At 44.7% G+C, this 18,629-nt stretch overlaps 1 protein-coding gene across 1 annotated transcript in view; it reads right to left on the bottom strand.

Annotated features, from left to right (window-relative positions):
• Positions 1 to 18,629, bottom strand: part of tanc2b (tetratricopeptide repeat, ankyrin repeat and coiled-coil containing 2b) — a 141,254-nt gene that overhangs the window by 28,988 nt on the left and 93,637 nt on the right. The window contains exons 6-9 of the mRNA XM_073489737.1: positions 16,778 to 16,926; positions 11,273 to 11,456; positions 9,211 to 9,459; positions 2,409 to 2,540 (exon numbers count right to left, since the gene is read on the bottom strand). Coding sequence (XP_073345838.1) covers positions 2,409 to 2,540; positions 9,211 to 9,459; positions 11,273 to 11,456; positions 16,778 to 16,926 — 714 coding nt within the window. The remainder of the gene's footprint in view (positions 1 to 2,408; positions 2,541 to 9,210; positions 9,460 to 11,272; positions 11,457 to 16,777; positions 16,927 to 18,629) is intronic.

The raw sequence follows: 18,629 nt of genomic DNA, 5'->3' as shown, positions 1-18,629 counted from the left end.
CAGAGCCAGTGTTCGGTTTGTCCATTCTGGGCTACTGTAGAAACATGGCAGTGCAACATGACCCCGAGGAAGAGGACTCGGTCCCTCTGTAGACATAAAAGGCTCCTTCTAAGGAAGTGAAAACACAACAACTCTACGTTTCAGGTCATTAAACACTAATGAAACCACAATTATGAATATTATATTACATTTATGCCCCTTTGATTTGACAACTTGTGATACACTCACAAACTCAGTCAGGTTGTTTGTCTGTTGCCTCAAATTTCAGGAATAAAACCATTTAGGATTTGTCCTCATCGTCTGCAGGGAAAACCCCACTCTACAAGTCACTACATCCCGTCTCCCTCGGTCTCACTCTCTGTCTCTCCCGGTGAAGCTGCTGGAGCAGTGCACTCAGGGAGGCGCTGACACTGATCCGAGGAGGCAGAACGCATGCTAGGACGCAGTCGCTTGACATGTAAACACACTTGGCTGCCCTCAGAGGAGGAAGGTTGAAACAAGTGGCTCTGGCAGTAACAGCGAAGCTTTGCGAGGAACCAGCTCCTCCCTACTCCCTTGTCTTTCTCTCGGTCCATCTCCATCCCTCTCCTTACCTTCCCCCTGTCTTTCTAACCCTCTCTCACTCTGCATTTGTCTGCAGCTGGCTGCCCTCGGGCGAGGGAATCACATCGCAGCTCAGCCGAGCGCACTCTCAGCTAAGTGGGGTCTTAACAGGTGTTTAAAACACACAGGGACGCATATTTGTGTTCGCTCGGATGGCTGAGGGCTGCCATTAAGGTGCTCATTACTGGCTAAGTGACAGAAGAAGAAGGGCAAGGGGACACATAATGTTGTGACATAAGGCCATTTGGCCATTTGGTGAGGAGGCTGAGGAGACTAGCTCGATCACGGAGTCCAAGACTTGAACAGGGTGCAGTGGAGCGCACGCTGACTGTGATCGTTAAGAACATTTTTAGCTTAGTGGCGACAAAACGCTCTTTGTGCACCCTCTCAAACACACAAACACACAACAGACATTAGCTGACAACCTCCAGCGTCCACCATCAACAGCTCGGCAGCGTCGCCGGTCTGATGTGGGAGCAGCTTCACACGCAGATATTTTCATCCCAAACACATTCCATCTGCAAATCAACTGTCAGCGACTTTCTTTTGAATTTTAAAAATAACTCGCCTTGTAACGATCAGCTGCTTTGAGTTTGTGTTTAGTTTGTGGATGAAAAACAGAACAGTGTCCCATTGTTTGCTCCTGCACCGTGTCTGCTGTGAAGCAACGGGCTAGTCGCAGCCAAACCTGACACAGAACGGCACTTTTTATAGTCAAAGTGAAGGTAAAGGATGGTTGAATCATTCGTCGTGTTTACGCAGCCTTTCACCTGCAAATGTCTGCTGGTGCTGCAGGGTCGCACTGCAGCCCACAGCCAGTATTTACACGCAGTATCTCTTCTGACAAACATCTTTTTGTTGGCAGTGTTTTGTTGCAGGTTGTCATGGTGAGCGACAGATAAACTGGAATTTCCGGTTTTAAGATGATGACGATGCAACTGCAAAAATCTCTTGTTGTGTGTAATCCTCCATTTCTCTTTTCTCTGATTTTCCTGTCTTTACTATCCACTGTTCAGTTCAAAGGTGCCATATGTAAGAATTTATAGTTGAAAAAATTAAAAAATAAACTAAAAGTTTCAACAGAATGTGAGGAAATAACGTTTGTATTTTATAGCTACTGAAGTTAGCATGCTAACCAGCTAGCCCCGCCCGTCCTGGTCCGAGACTCCTGTGCTAGAGGTGTAAAGACCAGTACTCCCCACAAGCTCCAAGTTTCGACCCCTAGCTGCACAGCTAACTGAGCTAACTAGCTAACGTTAGCTACATTCAGCAGCAGTTAGCTGTTACTCTGGTGACATACCGCCCCCTATTTGTTCCGAGTATGAATTCAACAGGTGGCTATAAGAGGAAAAACATTTTAATTTTAGCATATTTAAATCAACAGAGAGTAAAGAAATTCCCGGTTTTTCGGATCTTATGATTAATACGTATTGTTGCATGTAGTGAAGATAGCATGCTAACTCGTTAGCCCCGGCTCGTCGGAGTCAGAAGCTCCTGAACTAGCGGTGTTCTGAGCTCCCGGTTTAGACCACTCGCTAACTGAGCTAACTTGCTAATGGCAGCTACAGTTAGCAGCAGTTAGGGATTACTCTGGTGATATGCTGCCCCCTATTGGTTAGGAGTATGAGTCTGACAGGTGGCCAACTCTTACATATTGCACCTTTAACATAAAAAACAAACTTTAAAAAGACATACATCCTTTATATCTTTGAGCTGTATCTGTATTTTTCCAGCAGCTTTCATTGGAGGAGGGGTTAAGAGGGTGTGTGTTGTGTTTGCATGTGTGTGCTCTCTCTAGCTCTCACCTCTCAGGTCCTGCCCGGAGCGACCTGGCCCGCAGGTGGTGCTCTGTCTTGGCATGCGCAGCGAGGTGCGTAATGGAGTGTGTCTCTGCTCATCCAGGTATGCCAGGTCCTCCAGGTGAGCTGAACTGGTAGCTGTTGTTGTGTGTGTGTGATGGACAGGGAGAGAAAAGCAGAGGTATTTGAGAGAAAGTAAAAAAAAAAAGAGAGACTCTGTTAGTATGAGAGATGCATACAGTGAACAAACCCATTATATGCACAGACATAAGAAGGTGGCACCGGTTCATGCCAGTGTCTGGAGGCAGTTGTCAGGCTCCCGCTCTCATACTTGTTAACTCCTACAGGAAAGAGCAAGCCGGCCCTACATGGCTCTGTCCTAAAATTCCCTCCTCTCAGTGTCTGTCACGCGGCACGGAGGCAGATGCCATCCGGCCCCTCTCAGGATTAATTAGCTCAGCAGACAAATGTCTTATTCATGGAGTGAGCGCCGTCTGACGCCGGCTGCTGATTGTTCACACCACGCGGTGTCTTCGGGGCCAACGCTCGGAACCAGTGAATGTTAAATGAGATTAGACGCCGCCAGAGTGAGTAAACGACGGACTCGAATGCCTCGTCACACCTGAACCCCGCGGCTCAGTTAGAGGTGAAGGCGAGTGAGAGACAAGAAACTGTAAAAATCCAGGAGAGATGAGGGAGTTAACCACGCAGAAGCTGGTGCGTAGAGGTCATTTAGTTTGTCCCTTTAAAAATACATGGCAGAAGATTTGGTCAAAATAACCTTTGCTAATGCAGCGATACTGTAAAAGTTAAAGGCTGTTTACTTCCAGTTCGAGTTACGTAACGTTTATATCACTTTCCCCCATTGTAGGAAATCTGGATGGGGCTTCCCCCGTGTTGCATCCATAAAAAAAACATTCCACATAAATAAAACGCGTGATATATGTGAAACAGATCTAAATAGAGAGGGATTAAAAACATGCAGGAAAAGTAAAAGAAAAAAAGACATTTATATGAGATTAAAGGAACAGTTCACCCAAAAACAAAAATATAATCTACTTATTCCCATGCTGATGGAAAATGGAGGAACGTTTTGTAGTCCAAAAAAAGATAAGAAAAGAAAAAAACACAAAAGATAGAAAGACAGGTTTTGTAGTCTAAAAAAGGTAAAAAAAAATAAATGAATAAATACATAAATAGATTGATCCAGAGATCTCAAATTGATCTGAAAAGACGTTATTTACACCCTCGAGCTTTTAGCTTAGCTACAGTGAAGATTTCGTCAATAATTTAGTACAGAGAGGCGCTACAACTACAGAACCAACAAATAAAATCAGTAAAAAATAAAGCTCTGTATGTTTTCATGTTATTCCATCTATGGTGCATTTAATATTCTGCCAATTAAAATATTTATTGAAGTCGGGATAAAAGAGTTTTTTAAATCTATTCAAGTGGCAGCGCGGCGCTCTAAACCTCCTCCCCGGCGGCAGTAGCTGGTACTCAGTGAGTTGCGCTTGGGATGAATCAGTTCTCGTCGTGAGGCTCAGTCTGAGAACAGTCTGTTCGTAGGTAGACTGCAGGGATGGATGCTGGCTGTCTCACACCTATTATCTTCCATGCTGTCTGTTATGAAACCACTGTACTCACTGAGATCTGGGAACATCTTGACAACAGATTCCAACGGGGAAAGAAATACAAGTTGTAAAGAGCTGCTTTTTGTGGAGGTAAAGCAAAAAAAAAAAATCTAAAATGTTTATAAAAATCACTTATAGCGCAGGAGCTGGTCTGTAAACGTCTGATCATCTGACTGCTTGTGTTTCCTTTTTAATTAACTTGGTGAGTACAATGTTATCATGACTGACAGAACTGAGCTACAGCAATTAGATCCAAGTTGTAATAAGCCAGGTTTATCCTAATCAGAGCTGGGAATCCTTTCTCTCTGACACTATACCTGACACACTCTGAGGTCCTGACATCCAAAGTCAAATTCAAGGAGTTGGGGGAGAGGTGTGACTCTCTCTAGTCTCTCCAAAAAGTAAGACACAGTAATCCCTCTGAGCGCACCACCTCAACACTGATCTTTGTCCTGTCGTCGGTTCAAAGACTGGTTTCTGTGCCGCTTGAGTTAAGCTCGGAGGAGCACACTGAGCATGTGCACGGCTGTGTTGCTGACTGACTGCAGACCCAAAAATGAGCCACATGGGTTTCCCAAAATGGAGGGAAAATGGCAGCTGAGAATGCCGGAGGCCTGGCCCTGATGGGGAATAGGGGGGGTGCTGGTCATCCAACTGGGGCTAAAAGTGGAGACAGTGGAGGCATTAATCTGCTGCTAAACCAAGGAAGAATGACTCAGGGCTGCAGGGCTGAAAAAGATCCCTTTTCTTTCTCGCTTTTCAACTGTGTTTGAATGTGAGGACTCAAATCTGTGTGCTCATCATCTCTATCTGCAATGCAGCAGGCTGCCGAGGATCACATTCACAGCTCCTGAGCCAATGCGCTAAGACTGCACGCGTGGTGGAAAAGAAATAAAGAGGAAAAGAAAAACACAGTGTGGAAAGAGAAAGAGCGAGAAAGAGAAAGTGAAGGGGAAAAGCCTAACTGTGCAGCAGAGAGCGCCGCTGCTTTGGGCAAACGACAGCCACATCAGACACTTCCTGTTTGAAAGCGTACGTACACACACACACACACACACACACTCAAAAAACCAGCTGGGCTGCCGTCCAGAGCCAGCAGCAGCAGCAGCAGCAGCAGCAGCCAGGGAGCAGATATGAGGTGGCTGCTGGTGCTCTAAACGCCTCACCACTCTCCCTCTCATCTCCCCGAGAGATGACTGGAGATGATAAATAATGGAGGCCTGGTATTTAAACAATAATATTTCCGGGTATTACACAGAGAGTATAAGCAGAGGTGGGCTCAGGGACACAGAGGAAATCAGGATAAAATGGAAATCAATGGCACTTGTCCGCCCCACAAATTGAAAAATGTTATCTCAGGTGAGCTGTTATCTTAATTTATGTGAATTTAGAGACTATAGGGTGAGTTCACTGAATCTCAGAGTCTTTTATTCTCCTTTAGTCTTCATATGGAGTCCACAACCAGGCACTTATATAAACTGGTGCATATAGAAAAGGCAGTTAATGCAGCTTAAAAACAACTTTCCTCTTATATCAAGGCACAGAAATGTTTAAGGTTTGGTCAGCAATTTGTGCCTCCACCCCAGTACAACAGAGGGGAACTGGAGCTACTCTATGCAAAAGTTGCTATTCTAACTATTCACAACGAGACCTGCATCATTTCTGAAGACAGGTTGGTGACTTTTTCTGCCACAACCTCGTTTCACCTGTGTCGAGGGTAAAAATCTCAGATAAATAGCTCAAAACCAACCATTTTAACAGAGCATGAACCTAAAATAAACCCAAAATAAAAAGTATGAGCATAATATGTCTCCTTTAAGTTGCTCTTTGACTCGGCAGGGAGGGTCTATCAAAAGTTATACAACAGGTATAACCAACCAGTCAATGAGATTGAACTTTTGTATTGAACAGAAACTGTTCAGATGTTAGACGCTCCTGGATCAGCAGTTTTATGTTTATATCCTACAATCCCGATGCATCAGTATCTGACGAGTTGGGAAAGAGGCTCAAAAATCAACTTCTCTCACAAAATAGCACCTTTAACGTTAGCTCAAGTGAGCTCGCGGACTGAACAGCTTCATTCCTGGAGTAGTAAACTAGGTTTCATTGCATACAGTATAGACAGAGTCCACTGCTGTGACTGATTGTTTTCCAGTCATTAGTCAGACCCCATGTATTTCCAACAGCGATAATATCACCAGCAGAAAATTTATTTATTTGAAGAGCTAATTGCTCGAGAGCATGAACACATTTTGATTATATCTTTTTCAATCTGCGTCCGATCTGTACAATACTAATTCGCTCAAGTGTCCCTATTTAATTTCCTATTTTCGGTGATGAATGAGCAAGTTTACACTGACTCTTCTGGTCTTTACTCACAATTCTACGCTGAATGAAAAGAAAAATGTTTCCTAATGTGCAGTAAAAGACTCATTTTTAAATTCTGATCAACTCTGCTCCTCTCGCCTGAGCAGTATTAGCACCGTGAAGGCAAGGGAGAAAATTTAATACTCGGTCTTGGTTACTCTCCGTCCTCCATATCCATCCTAAGCTCTACCAACGCGCTGCCTTCATTAGGTAATAAAGTAGCCCCCTCCGTCCTCGTTCTCCTCCTGCTCTCCTCCCTATCTCCCTCTCTCTGCACATCAAAGCCGGTCTCTCCGTCACTCTGGGGGATAGAAACGGTTAATGCCTGGGGCTTTGATGTTCCACTGCCGCGTGAGCCCAGCCAATCCTCAGCCGGTGCTTGCCTCCCATCCCTACATCATCTAATAATTCTTTGTGGAGGAAGAGGAGAGAGAGATAGATTATGAAACTCTCTCTTCCACACATGCATCCGTCTCCTTCTCCTCGATACAGAATTCCTGCCCCCGACGACACGAATGCCTTCAGAAAAACACCGTCCACTCCCTCGCTCGGTCTTTATTTTATTTTGTTGCGTCATCCGCAGCTCATAGTACGTCTTTAAAGCCGTCTCCAGTCCCCCCCTTTGAAGGTCTGGATACTGAGGGGCGGAGACGAGATCGAGGGTGAATCTCTGAAAGCCGGCGCTGGAGTCGCGGCGCCGCCAGACAGCGGTGTCAAACAGCAGAACATGACCAGCATAAAGAGAGGGTCATAGCTGCAGCGACGCGCCTTGTCAGCCACATTACAGTGTTTAGCGAAATACATATGCGTGTCTACAGCACACTCTTTCCAGTGGGAGTGAGAGGAGTGCATAATAGAGCTCATCGTCTGTAACAGCCTCTCTGATGATGAGAACAATAACACAATCAGGCCCATTAGGACCGTCTCAGTGTTATGAAACTGACATTTTTCCTGATATATTTACTGTCACTTCTGGGAGCCTTTTTGAGGCGGCTGTGGCCTACAATGAGAAACACACATCAATGAGACCTCTGTCAGCAACACAAATGCCAGTTTTCCTGTGTGATAATCTTCCAGCCGCAGTATGTTCTCCTTTTTTTTTTTTTTTCTTCTGCCGAAGCTGTTTTTCCTCCCTAGACTTGTGTTATTCTGCGCTGTGGTTTCAATCCACACCAGAGGGCTGTGAGAGTTTAACAAAATACCGCTGCGGATTTTGCAGCTAACCGAAATTCCAACAGAACCCCGAGAGTTGTTTCCACCCTCGATAATCGAGGAATGCTGTAAAAATTACGACAAAACGACTCGAAACGAACCACAATTTAGCTCCCGCCAAGACCGGGCTCAGATTTGAGGAAGTTTAGGCTGATTTATCCCAGATTTGTGGGAGAAATGTGGTCTGGAGCTTTCGGCTCTGTGCACATCATTACGGACCCGACTGCAAAGCCCTACCCTGCCTCTGATTGGGTTTACCCTGATATTCAAACCCTAAGCCCAACTTAACGGCCATATTGCGATTGCAAGTATATTTGGATGAATTGTTGCAACCCGAAAAGACAAAATGATTTGTGATGAATAAATATTGAAGCGCACATCAGCTTCTCTCCTTCCTCAGCCATCATCGAGCTCACCTGGCAGGTGTCACCCAAGCCGTTCTAACTGAGGTGGATGGGTTCGGGTTCACACCGCAGCTCTGACAACTGCCGAATGATATCGTTGGGATCAATCAAAATCCATCTGACTTCACAGGGCCATTCATTAGCTTGATTTTGGGGACATTTTTTCGACAAAATAATGTTGCAAGAGCACTTGTAATTTTACTTTCTAACTGTAGCCTTCCTCGTTTATGTAAGTTAATTGACGGCAATTAAGAAACACTTTTAAGATGGTCTAACAACTCAGCTTTGGTGATTTATACAACTTATTAAATGCTTGTGTAACTTTACGGGTGATGAGGTCTCTGAAAGCCCTCTTTTCGACGATCTGTAGGATAATTGATGTTGACTCATAGAAAAGTATGAATAAAGTGAGACTTCAAAGAACGACAGTCTTGTAACAGAGTGTTTCTCTTAACGCCTCTCATCTTTGAAGATTTTCTAAATCTCTGTGCAACATACAGCACAAACATCACTGCGCAGCGTGTGCTCGGCGCCACCGTTTAAAGAATATTATCCTTATTGTTATAGTTATTGTTATACTATTCATTATTTGTGTAATAGCTGGGGCTTCATTTGATTGGCTATGTGAGGGACATGCATGGCTGAAGTATCCAAAGCTCGTTTCAAGCAGTCTTTTGCGATTTGTCTGCTGGACAGTTTCACATCGACACGAAGATGAAGATACAATTTATCAGCCGGCACTCGTAAAATCTCACCGCTAATAGACTGAGAGGCGAGGACAGGAGAAGGATACTCAAACCAAGGTCTGAAGATACTCTATCAGGCTTTTTTTGGCCTGATACTATTACAGATTTAATATCACATTGATGCGGCTGGACTTGCTCCTCCAAAATACTAATATACTTCTCTACTCTTTTCAATTTCACTGTTACATTTTCTGGTCACAGAAATGGACGTCAAAGATTTCAAAGGAAAGGATCACACTTCATCTGGGAAGGAAAAGCAAGCAAGGAAAGGAAGCTTGGAAGGAGAGAAGATGGGAGTCAGAAACAGCAGTTCAATCCAATTTTGCCAGAAAAAGTAATCTCTCTCAGGCAGCTGTAAACAACCTTATTTCTGGCTCCTCAGACAAACTGTTGCCTCCTTTTTCTACTTTGGACAGGAGAGGTGGGGAGAGAGGAAGGGACTCACCAGCCACAGAGTTAGGGCGGGGCATGAGGTACAGAGGGATGGAGTGGGCAGAGTGGGAGGACATGCTCTCCAGGTTGCGCTCAGGGATTTTGTTGAGGCTGTAGGTGGAGGCGGTCATGTTTTCATCCACCCTGTACAGGAACGAATCCATGCCTGATTTCTGGGACTGCCACAGTTTCAGGTTTCCCCGCGAGCCCTCGCCGTATTTGCCTCCTCGCTCCATGTTCTCTGAATAGCTGGTCAGGGTGGCTGCAACAGAACAAAAACACAACATCGTTTCATGTTTGACTGTCTCTCCCTCACCTCGCCCAGCCCGTCTGCCTTCACACTTATTTACTGCTGTTCTGAATTGATCATCAGACTGCAGGTGATCACCAGTGTTGCCTGGAAACAATGTCGGCACCAGTTTTGACACGAAAGCTTCACATCAGTGAGCGTTTTATTTCTCCTTATTTCTTGCTAACAATGCAAGAATGCCACAGTTGATGTCAGCACGACGTGCGCACTTGAATTGTATTCCCATTGGAGAACAGATGGCTTCTGACGGCATGACAAATAACAAAATTTGATTGTAAACTGACCAAAGCAAAGGTTTTTAGTACCACATTTTTTGAAGTGCAGTGGATATGAGAGTCATTTCAGGTTATAGGAACCGAGCCACAACCTCAGGCATGTTCTTACTAACTGCAGAAGAGGAGTAGGGGTTTCTGGCACAACTTCACCTACTGCCATGCTGCATGGAGAAGGGATTAAGTCCAGAGAGGTCAAAAAGCTGCTGCAAAACTTGGAGTATACCGAACAATTTTATTAGACTGACGTGTTTCAGACCCTGATGAAGGCAACAAGCCGAAACGCGCCGGGCCAATAACGTTGTTCTGGAGCTTTTTGACCTCTTTGGACATGTTCCTGCTGACTGTCACAGATCTTAACTGTCAGGTATCCCAGACTATTAAACTACCTGTCTGGCACTAAGCATAGAAAAAAGAAAATGAATATATATATAAATTCAAGCTTTTCAAGTCGATCTAAATACAAACTGACTGCTTGGTTGCTGTAATTAATCCTGTCCATACTGGCAGCAAAGAAAACTCTTCTTTAAGTTCTTTAGTCGATTTGAAAGACGATTCAAGAGAGTATCTACCAAATGTTTAACACTGTTAATGGAAACACTAAGAGAAACCATCAGGCTGTTACAGTTTGGGTTCTTGGTTGATGTAGCTTTGTGATCGCAGCAGAAGACAGTAAAGTTAAAGCCCAAACACACGGTCACATGTGTCTGGAGCCCGGCAGTGCACCATAACTAACAACCGATCTACTAAGCCCAGTTGTACGGCTGCTAGTCTATCATGCATGAACAAAACAGTGACCACACCTAAATCGAATGTTACACTTGACTTGAGATGTCTGTCCATGACAAGAGTGCCGCCCAACTGACTGACATTTTGACCTCCATCATTTACATGCAAATGATGTCAATATGGGATGTCTTTGCAACCAGTATCGACAGAAAGAATAACCAAAAACTCTTTCAACCTGTCAGTATTGTTTCATTGTTTTCAGACCTACCTGAGCACACATGCTTTTAACATATAAATTAAGATGATGGTAAATATGATTATGTTGCACAAACAAAGCCAGCGAAGACATCTACAGCATATAATCAAACTAAATAAGACTCAATTTAAACACACTATTGTAATCTTTATCTACAGGAACGTGTGCTCCTCTACAAGAAAAGCTGGTGATAATTATGCTCGTCTTATTGTCAACAAGTGCCATCAAATATCATCTTTTCAGCCACAGATCACCATTGTTGCCTGAAAACACATTTTCAGTCAAATCTAGTTCAATAAAAACGCAGCATTTCCTCCATGTTGAGGGATATCTGCTAGAAACTGCAGTGTCCAGAAGTAAATTGGCTTCTTTCATAATAAAACAACATATTTATGACCAGTTTTATGTCTTCTGAATGCCGCAGACAAAAATATTGAAGAAGGCCATCTTTATCCCTTAAGGACTCTGTGTTTTACATCACCACATGTTCGTTAAGACCGTCTCTCACCGATAATCCCGCTGTCCCTGCTCTCCAGGGTCGAGGTGGGACTGGTGACAGAACCGTAGGCGCAGTCCTTGTTGCCAGCCTGGCCAGGCATGGCAGGGGGGAGGGTGGAGCAGGGGCTGCCTGCAGGGGGTGAGGCAGTGCTGCTGGTCAGGGTGGAGCACGGGCTGATCCTCTGGTTCTGGCCCTGAGAAAAACACACACACACACACGTGCTTTTAAAAGCTTTGCTTTGTTATAACCACTCAATTAATACACAGGGGCATAAATGGCAAAGAAGAATGGTTTATTTTATTTTTTTTCGATTTGAGTCATATAGAGACGAAAATGTCGCTTCAATATCAGAGTTTTGAAAAGCTCAACCCCCCTGCCGCACTCTTATAATCAGGCATTCAAAGGATCGTCTCTCTCAGCCGCATACAAACACCAATCATAAAAACTAGGTTTCAAAGAGCTTCACAGAACTGGTATTCTTTCCAAAAAATCTTTACAAAACCTGTAAATACCACAAACATACTGCAGCAAACGAACACTGGAGAGGCAGAATACATATCAGAGATGTGAGCGGGAACATCTAAATGCAGGAAAACAGTCATTTCCCCTTTTCAGAAACAAAAGGGAGTGGCTTCTCCAAAAACAGACTTGGTGCAGTCGACATTATTTCAGCACTAAAACAACTTTAAAATAGATGCTTTAATCTGGATGGAGCTCAAAAACGTCAAAAATGATCTTGTCAAGTCCTACCCTCACTGACAGATCTACTTTCATGCATATTTTCCTCTTGATTGCTACATACACACACTCTGAATACATATTCTTCCCTTGTCCCAGCATTGTTTTGGCACCCCGCGGTGACCCTCTTCTTTATCGGTTCAGGTTAGGAGACGAGAGACCACAGGGGACGAAATAAAAACACTCTGCTGCATGAAAGCTGCTGCTGCTGCACACGCCCACGGACGCACTCTCACACATACCTAAACCAGACATGCATGCAGCATCCATAGAAATGCAGAGACGCAAGAAAAACAGGGATGCCGAGTGTATGTAAGTGGTGTGTCAGACACAAAAACACACAAACACATGGATGTCTCTCCTGTGGATGAGTTGAGGTCAACACCGGGGTGAACACAGAGCGAGAGCAGGAGGGGTGAAGTGGTGCTCAAGGCTAAATCTACTGGAGTTTAATCTGAGGGAAGAAGAGACACACACTAAGCTAATACACACACCCACACACGTACAGCTGGGAGTAGAGCTGCAGCTAACGACTATTTTCATTATTGATTAATCTGTCAATTATCTGTCGACAGCCTCCCGAGGCCGTGGCTCAGAAGATAGATCTGGACGCCAATTAAACGCAGGGTTGGTGGTGTGATCCTTGGGTCCTCTTGTGCACATGTCAAAGTGTCCTTGAGCAGAACCAGTGACCAGCAATTGCCCCCGTTAGCCAGGACATCACGGCTCTACTGCTAATTACATGTTTGTGTGGGGGTGAATGAGGCACGTTGTAAAGTACTTTGGTAAAAGAAAAGCTCTACTAATGTCGTCTAATTACCATTATTTTGGTGATTTATTGATTTGGTGAAAAAATGCTCATCACAGTTTCTCAGACACCAAGATGACGTCTTCACCCTGCTAAGTTTGTCTGATCAACGGTCCAAAATGAAAGGTTTTCAATTTACGGTGACATAACGGAGAAAATTAACTGAACATTTGAGATCAAACATCATCATCATCGATGAAACATGACAACGATGTCATGCCAGCAGCTCTGTGAGCTAAATGCTAATGTCAGAATGCTAACATGCCAGTGTTCAGATGGTATAACATTTGTCAGGCTCATGTCATGGTTTTGAGTTTTTAGATCAGTAATTTCCTGTTTTATTTTGTAGATTTCATCCTCTTGTGTCATGTTTTGTTTTACGCTTCCTGTCTTTGTCTTTTTCCTGCCTGTTTTCTTTCTTCACCTGTGTTTTATGAGTTAATTAATCCCTGTGTATCAGTTGTCAGGTTGTCTACATCTGTCACTCCTCGTGTGTCGACAGTGTTGCTGCTTTTGTTCCCCACGTTTGTTCTAAGCATCTGAATTTTTATATTTCTCTTTAGTTTTGTTCTTGGATTATTATCAGCTGGATTTGGCTGCCTTCCTTTTGTTCTTTATGTTATAAAAGTGTGCTTTTGGGTCACTTTGCTAAAACCATGACAGTTCATCAACCTACTTTTGCGTGTTAGCATGCATAATTGGCACAAAACACAAAATACTGTACAGCTGAGGCTGATGGGAATGTCACTAGTTTATTTGGTCATAAACAAAAGTACTGGACAAATAAAAAATTGATCTGATGACACCGGTAGATCAGGGCTGCCTAAAGCCGGGAGCGAGACTCGGACAGGGATCAACAGAAGGGACTGAGGATCTGGCCATTATAAGCTTTGTAAAGGTAGAATATGTATCAGAGCTGTTGTACTGGACTGCATCAGATTGTATAGGTGTACCAAATAAGCATGCAGGGAGTGTATACTGCACACTAGTACTGTGACATCTGTAAACAAGTGGACACACTGTCCTCGACAGTACGTGGCCTCTAGCCCCTGCTCACACTGTGTTTGTGTGTCAGCGACTGATTGAGAGCAAGAAGAACATTTTGTCAGTCACCGCTGCCCTCTGCTCCTCGCCATGGACGTGGCCGCTTAACTGTCATGTTTACAGGAGGGTGACCCCAACACCAACAAACAAACACAAATGCGAAGCGACGCTGCGGCTCTATCTGCCGGGCTAATGAACCTCGCCTTGTGCAGGTCTGACCTTAAACGTCGCACGAGGATTGGATTGAACTCGGAGCATTGCGTCTATTCAGGGAGCGAGCGCACGAGAGTATGAAAGGCAATTAACTGCACGCTCGGCGAGTTAAGGTCACCTTGCTCCGTCAGCTGGCGAGGCCTGGCAGCAGGGATGCCAGCTATTGTAGGGATTTAAGTAAACCCTCACCACCATGCTGACTGGTCACTTGATTATGATGACAACATGAAGACAGACTTCCAGCATCCTGCAAATACCTGATTATATACTGTAATTTATGTTCTCCATTGAATACAGAAAATCCAGAGACAATAAGAAAAGTTACAACAACAGCCCACCCAAACCTGCTAATGGGTGGCGTCTTGAGGCAATCCCTGTTATGTTCGATGCTTAATGTATCAAACAAACTGCAATCCAGAGAGCAGTATTTGGGGCAGATATCTAAAATAATAAGTTTGTACTGTGTGCACGATGCAGCAGGGTGCTAGTATGAGTCACGTCTCTAAAAAGAGCCGCTTGAATAAACCTCTCTCAATTTATACACCCCCACTGCTACAGCAGCGCTCACATCAAGCACAGGCAGCCCATCAGTCTAATCGCTTATCCACACTGCTTTAGTGCAATCCCATACCTGGGTCTGCTTTCACTGTTCAGCAACAGGTTCACCCCCCTTTTCCCCTTCCCCCCTTTGTCCTTCTCCTTCTGTCTTTCCGCCGCGACTGTTTTCCTCCCTTGATTTGGAAAATTCATACCTGTCAAATCAGGTTTAGGTAGAGAAACCAGGGCATCTGCTGCAGAGCTTAGAGCCGGGCCCGTTGTTGCCAAGAGCTGTTTGTTGCACAACTGCCAAATTCACAAACCGAAAAGGTTACGGTGCAGAAAGCGTTCAGAGGGAGAAACAATCTGCTGCACGTCAACGCAAACCAAACTTGCTTTTCGATAATCAAAGTTTAAAGCGCGCTGGGAAATAATAATTGGCAGTATTTGTTATATAAAATTCTAATTAGACGAGCAGATATCTGACGCTTGATGTAGAGGCACTGATAAAGATCTGAATCCAAAGCACTGCGGTGTCTGAGGGCAATTTACAGAGACATCTTTTGATCTGGCTACCCAAAGATCTGTCAAAACTGAGTGTAAACAAAGGCGTTATGAAGATAAATGTCAGGACGGATCGAATCCGACGATGGCGTGTTTGTTCAAGTCCCGAGACCTGATCTCACACAGTGGCAACATGTCAAAATCACATGAGGCAATCAGATTAGGATAAAAAAAATATAACAATAGCATGACGGGAGATACAGCATTAAACTAAAGCAAGCCAAGTCTTTATCCTTTAAGTCTCACACTACTCCAGACAAATCCAGCTTCCCATAAACTGACTCATAGTGACATCACGTCCATGTGGTGACATCATGAGATTTGAATGCATTGCTGGAGCTGTGAACTCAGAGCACTGTGAGGATGAAAGACTTCTTTTCAAAGAAACCCAGACAAAAATAAGTCTCTCTGTCATGAATTCAAAGCAGATTTGAGTCCAGCAGGGCCGCATGAGTAATCGATAAAGTTCAAATGTGTGACAGAGCAGCATTATAATGAAGTACTGTAGTGCTGCGGAGACGCAATGGCCTCCAAATGTTGTTCTCCAGATGTAATGACACATGTGTTTTTGGTTCAGACCCCAATGAATATCACATCATCATGGATTAAATTGTGTGGTTTTTTTTGATGATGCAAAAATAACTGTGAAACCCAAGAATCATGAATCGTTTTGAATTTTGAATGGGTTTTCGGTTAAATGCCTGAAATAAGGTCTGTGGTTACCACAGGCTGAAGATATTTACATGTTTTGTTCTAGGATATAAAATATATTATCAAATGTCTCACAATTTAACTATAAATCGCTTACGTGTCTTAAAAACGACGGTTGCTAACAAGTGTCTAAATGAGACTACAGAGGCTGTTGGGGATCACTCATCTACTCACTAGTCCGTCTTTACAGGCCGACTTTAGTTATAAACTATTCTAACTCTAACTTTACAACCTGTAGATTTATCAATTTATAGAAAATGTGTGTAGTAATTGTGTAGTAAGACGCTCAGTGGTGACGTGACCAAAAACAAAAAGTGGTGTTCATCTGTGAAGATCATCTTGCTGAACAAAACATGTAAATATCATAAACTTGTGTTTGTCACAGAGATTATTTTCTACAATAATCCAAAATCCAATTAAAAAAATCTATTATGCTTCTTATTAGCCTACAAAAATACATCGTCACTACAGCATATCACCAGAGTAACTGCTAACTACTGCTAACTGTAGCTGCCCTGAGCTAGTTAGCTCAGTTAGCCGTGCAGCTAGCAGTTCACACTGGGAGCTCAGGGTCCAGGGGAGTGTTGGCTGCCAACAAATACGGGCAGCATATCACCAGAGTTACTGCCAACTGCTGCTGACTGTATTCTGTTCCATGACTGTTAGCCAGTTAGCTCAGTTAGCAGTGCAGCTAGCCAGACTACAGCGTTGGTGTTTACACAGCTAGGACAGGAGCTTTGGACCAGGACAGGCCAGTACTAGCTGGTTAGCATGCTCATTTAGTCACCTTCTGTTAATAGTTATGTTTTAATGCTTTAAAACGTAAATTCGTACATATTACCCCTTTAAAATAATCACAGTATAACCATATCGTGCAGCTCAGTAGTGAGAACCGTTACCTGTCTCGCCTCGGGTTCCTCCATGCTGTACTGGGTACCGGCCGGCCCCTCGCTCACTTTGTCTCCCAGAAGGAAACCCAGGCGCGTCATCAATGTGTTGGCTGCCTCATCCACCGATGGAGGGGGGCCCAGCTCCTGGCTTGACTCCCCTGCAGAGGCAGAGAGAGAGACGTGAGGAGGAAGGAGGGAAGGAGGGAAGAGGAGGTGGAGGGGAGGGGGCGGGTGAGTAGAGAGAAGAGAGAGAAAAGGAAAGAATGTGTGTCAGTGGTGGGTAGAAAACTGAACAGAAAACCTTTTAAGGCTTCGTGTCCGCCGCCTCTTTACCTGGAAAACACACATCTGCTCCGCCGGCTTTGCATAAACCACAGTGGCAACAACACACCCGGATACAGGATACACGGCACCTGCGCTCAGGACTACGATATCAAACACCCTACCTGAGTTTCCCCGCTGCTCAGAGCCGTGCATTACCGACACATTCCTCCGCAGCCCCGCGAGGTATCCCCTTACATAAACTCCAAAATCCCTTCAAGCCACAACTACAAGAATCCATTCAAAGTGTGTACAAAACCTCTTTCCACGCTGACTCGCCTTTCCACACTGACGACAGCTCCTTCCGCACCGCTCATCATCCCCACTGCTGCTCGCGTGACGTAATGAGATACGCCCTTCACCTGTGTGTGTGTGTGTGTGTGTGTGTGTGAGTGTGTGTGAGAGAGAGGCGGTGTGTGTGTGTGTGTGACTTTCCAAGACAAAGTGGGTGTGTATCCACCTCTCTATCCTGTTTACAGAGCTCTACAGAGAGAAAAGAAAACAGCAGCGTGATGATCAGATGATCAAAAACCACACACACACACACACACACACACATGTAAACACACACTCGCAGAGCCGAGGGATTTCAGTTGCAACGAGACCCAAAACAAAATCCCTCGATGACCTCATCTTCTCGCCCTGTTGCCTGGTTACTTTCCGTCCATAACAAACCGCCATTGGTGGTTGTCCTGTTATTTCAATAACACCTGGCTATCTCGCCCCAGAGGTGCCCACAATATCAGCTTCAATTAAATTTCACTTTATTTCCTGGAGTGTCACTCTCAGAGCTGAAGCGTCCACTAATTACTCACCCTGCCCGCTGGTTGTAAAAGAGTAACTAACACACAAACAGCTGTGATTGGATGTATAAGCCTCTGAATTGGTCGAGACATTAATGACAGTGAAGGCAGCGGCACGAGATGGCCGGAGTTTAAATAAACAGCAGTGTGACAGAGACAGCCAGCGGCAGAGCCAGTTCTCTCTCTCTTCCCCTACTCCTCTACCGTTTTCCTGCTGGGCAGGTTGGACCAGACTGGCAGGTACCTACGCTAAGTCCTGACTTGACGACCATTAGACAGTCCTAGCCGCCACTGCACCACCTCTCTGAAGACAGACAGCTTGTCTAGCGCCTGTGGGCTCTCACTCTGCCGTTCAAAGCCTTACAGACAGAGAGGCAATCTAAAGCTCCCCTCTCCATTCGCTCTTGGACGGACGCCGTCAGGAGGATCCTCATTAGATTGACTCCAGTCTCTCTGAGCACTGGGCACCTCCTGAGAGAGGGAAAAAAAAAAACCCATCGAAGCTTCAATAAAAACACACAGCAGCGAGCAGTAACGAGGTAATCACAGCACACATTAAGGTCCAAAACAGCTAATTACGTATGAGCCTTGATGAGATGGATATAGCGGCTCAGTAATGCAGCTGGAGACACTTTATGTGAAGCAGAAGACGAGGGCCCCCAAGGTCACCGAATCCCCGCGAATCCCTTGAGGAAGAGCGCTGAACGCAGTAATGGAGAAGATGTAGGTAGATGGGA

Source organism: Pagrus major, chromosome 20, assembly GCF_040436345.1.
Source record: "Pagrus major chromosome 20, Pma_NU_1.0".
Classification (NCBI taxonomy): domain Eukaryota; kingdom Metazoa; phylum Chordata; class Actinopteri; order Spariformes; family Sparidae; genus Pagrus; species Pagrus major.
This window is presented reverse-complemented; position numbering and strand designations above follow the sequence as displayed.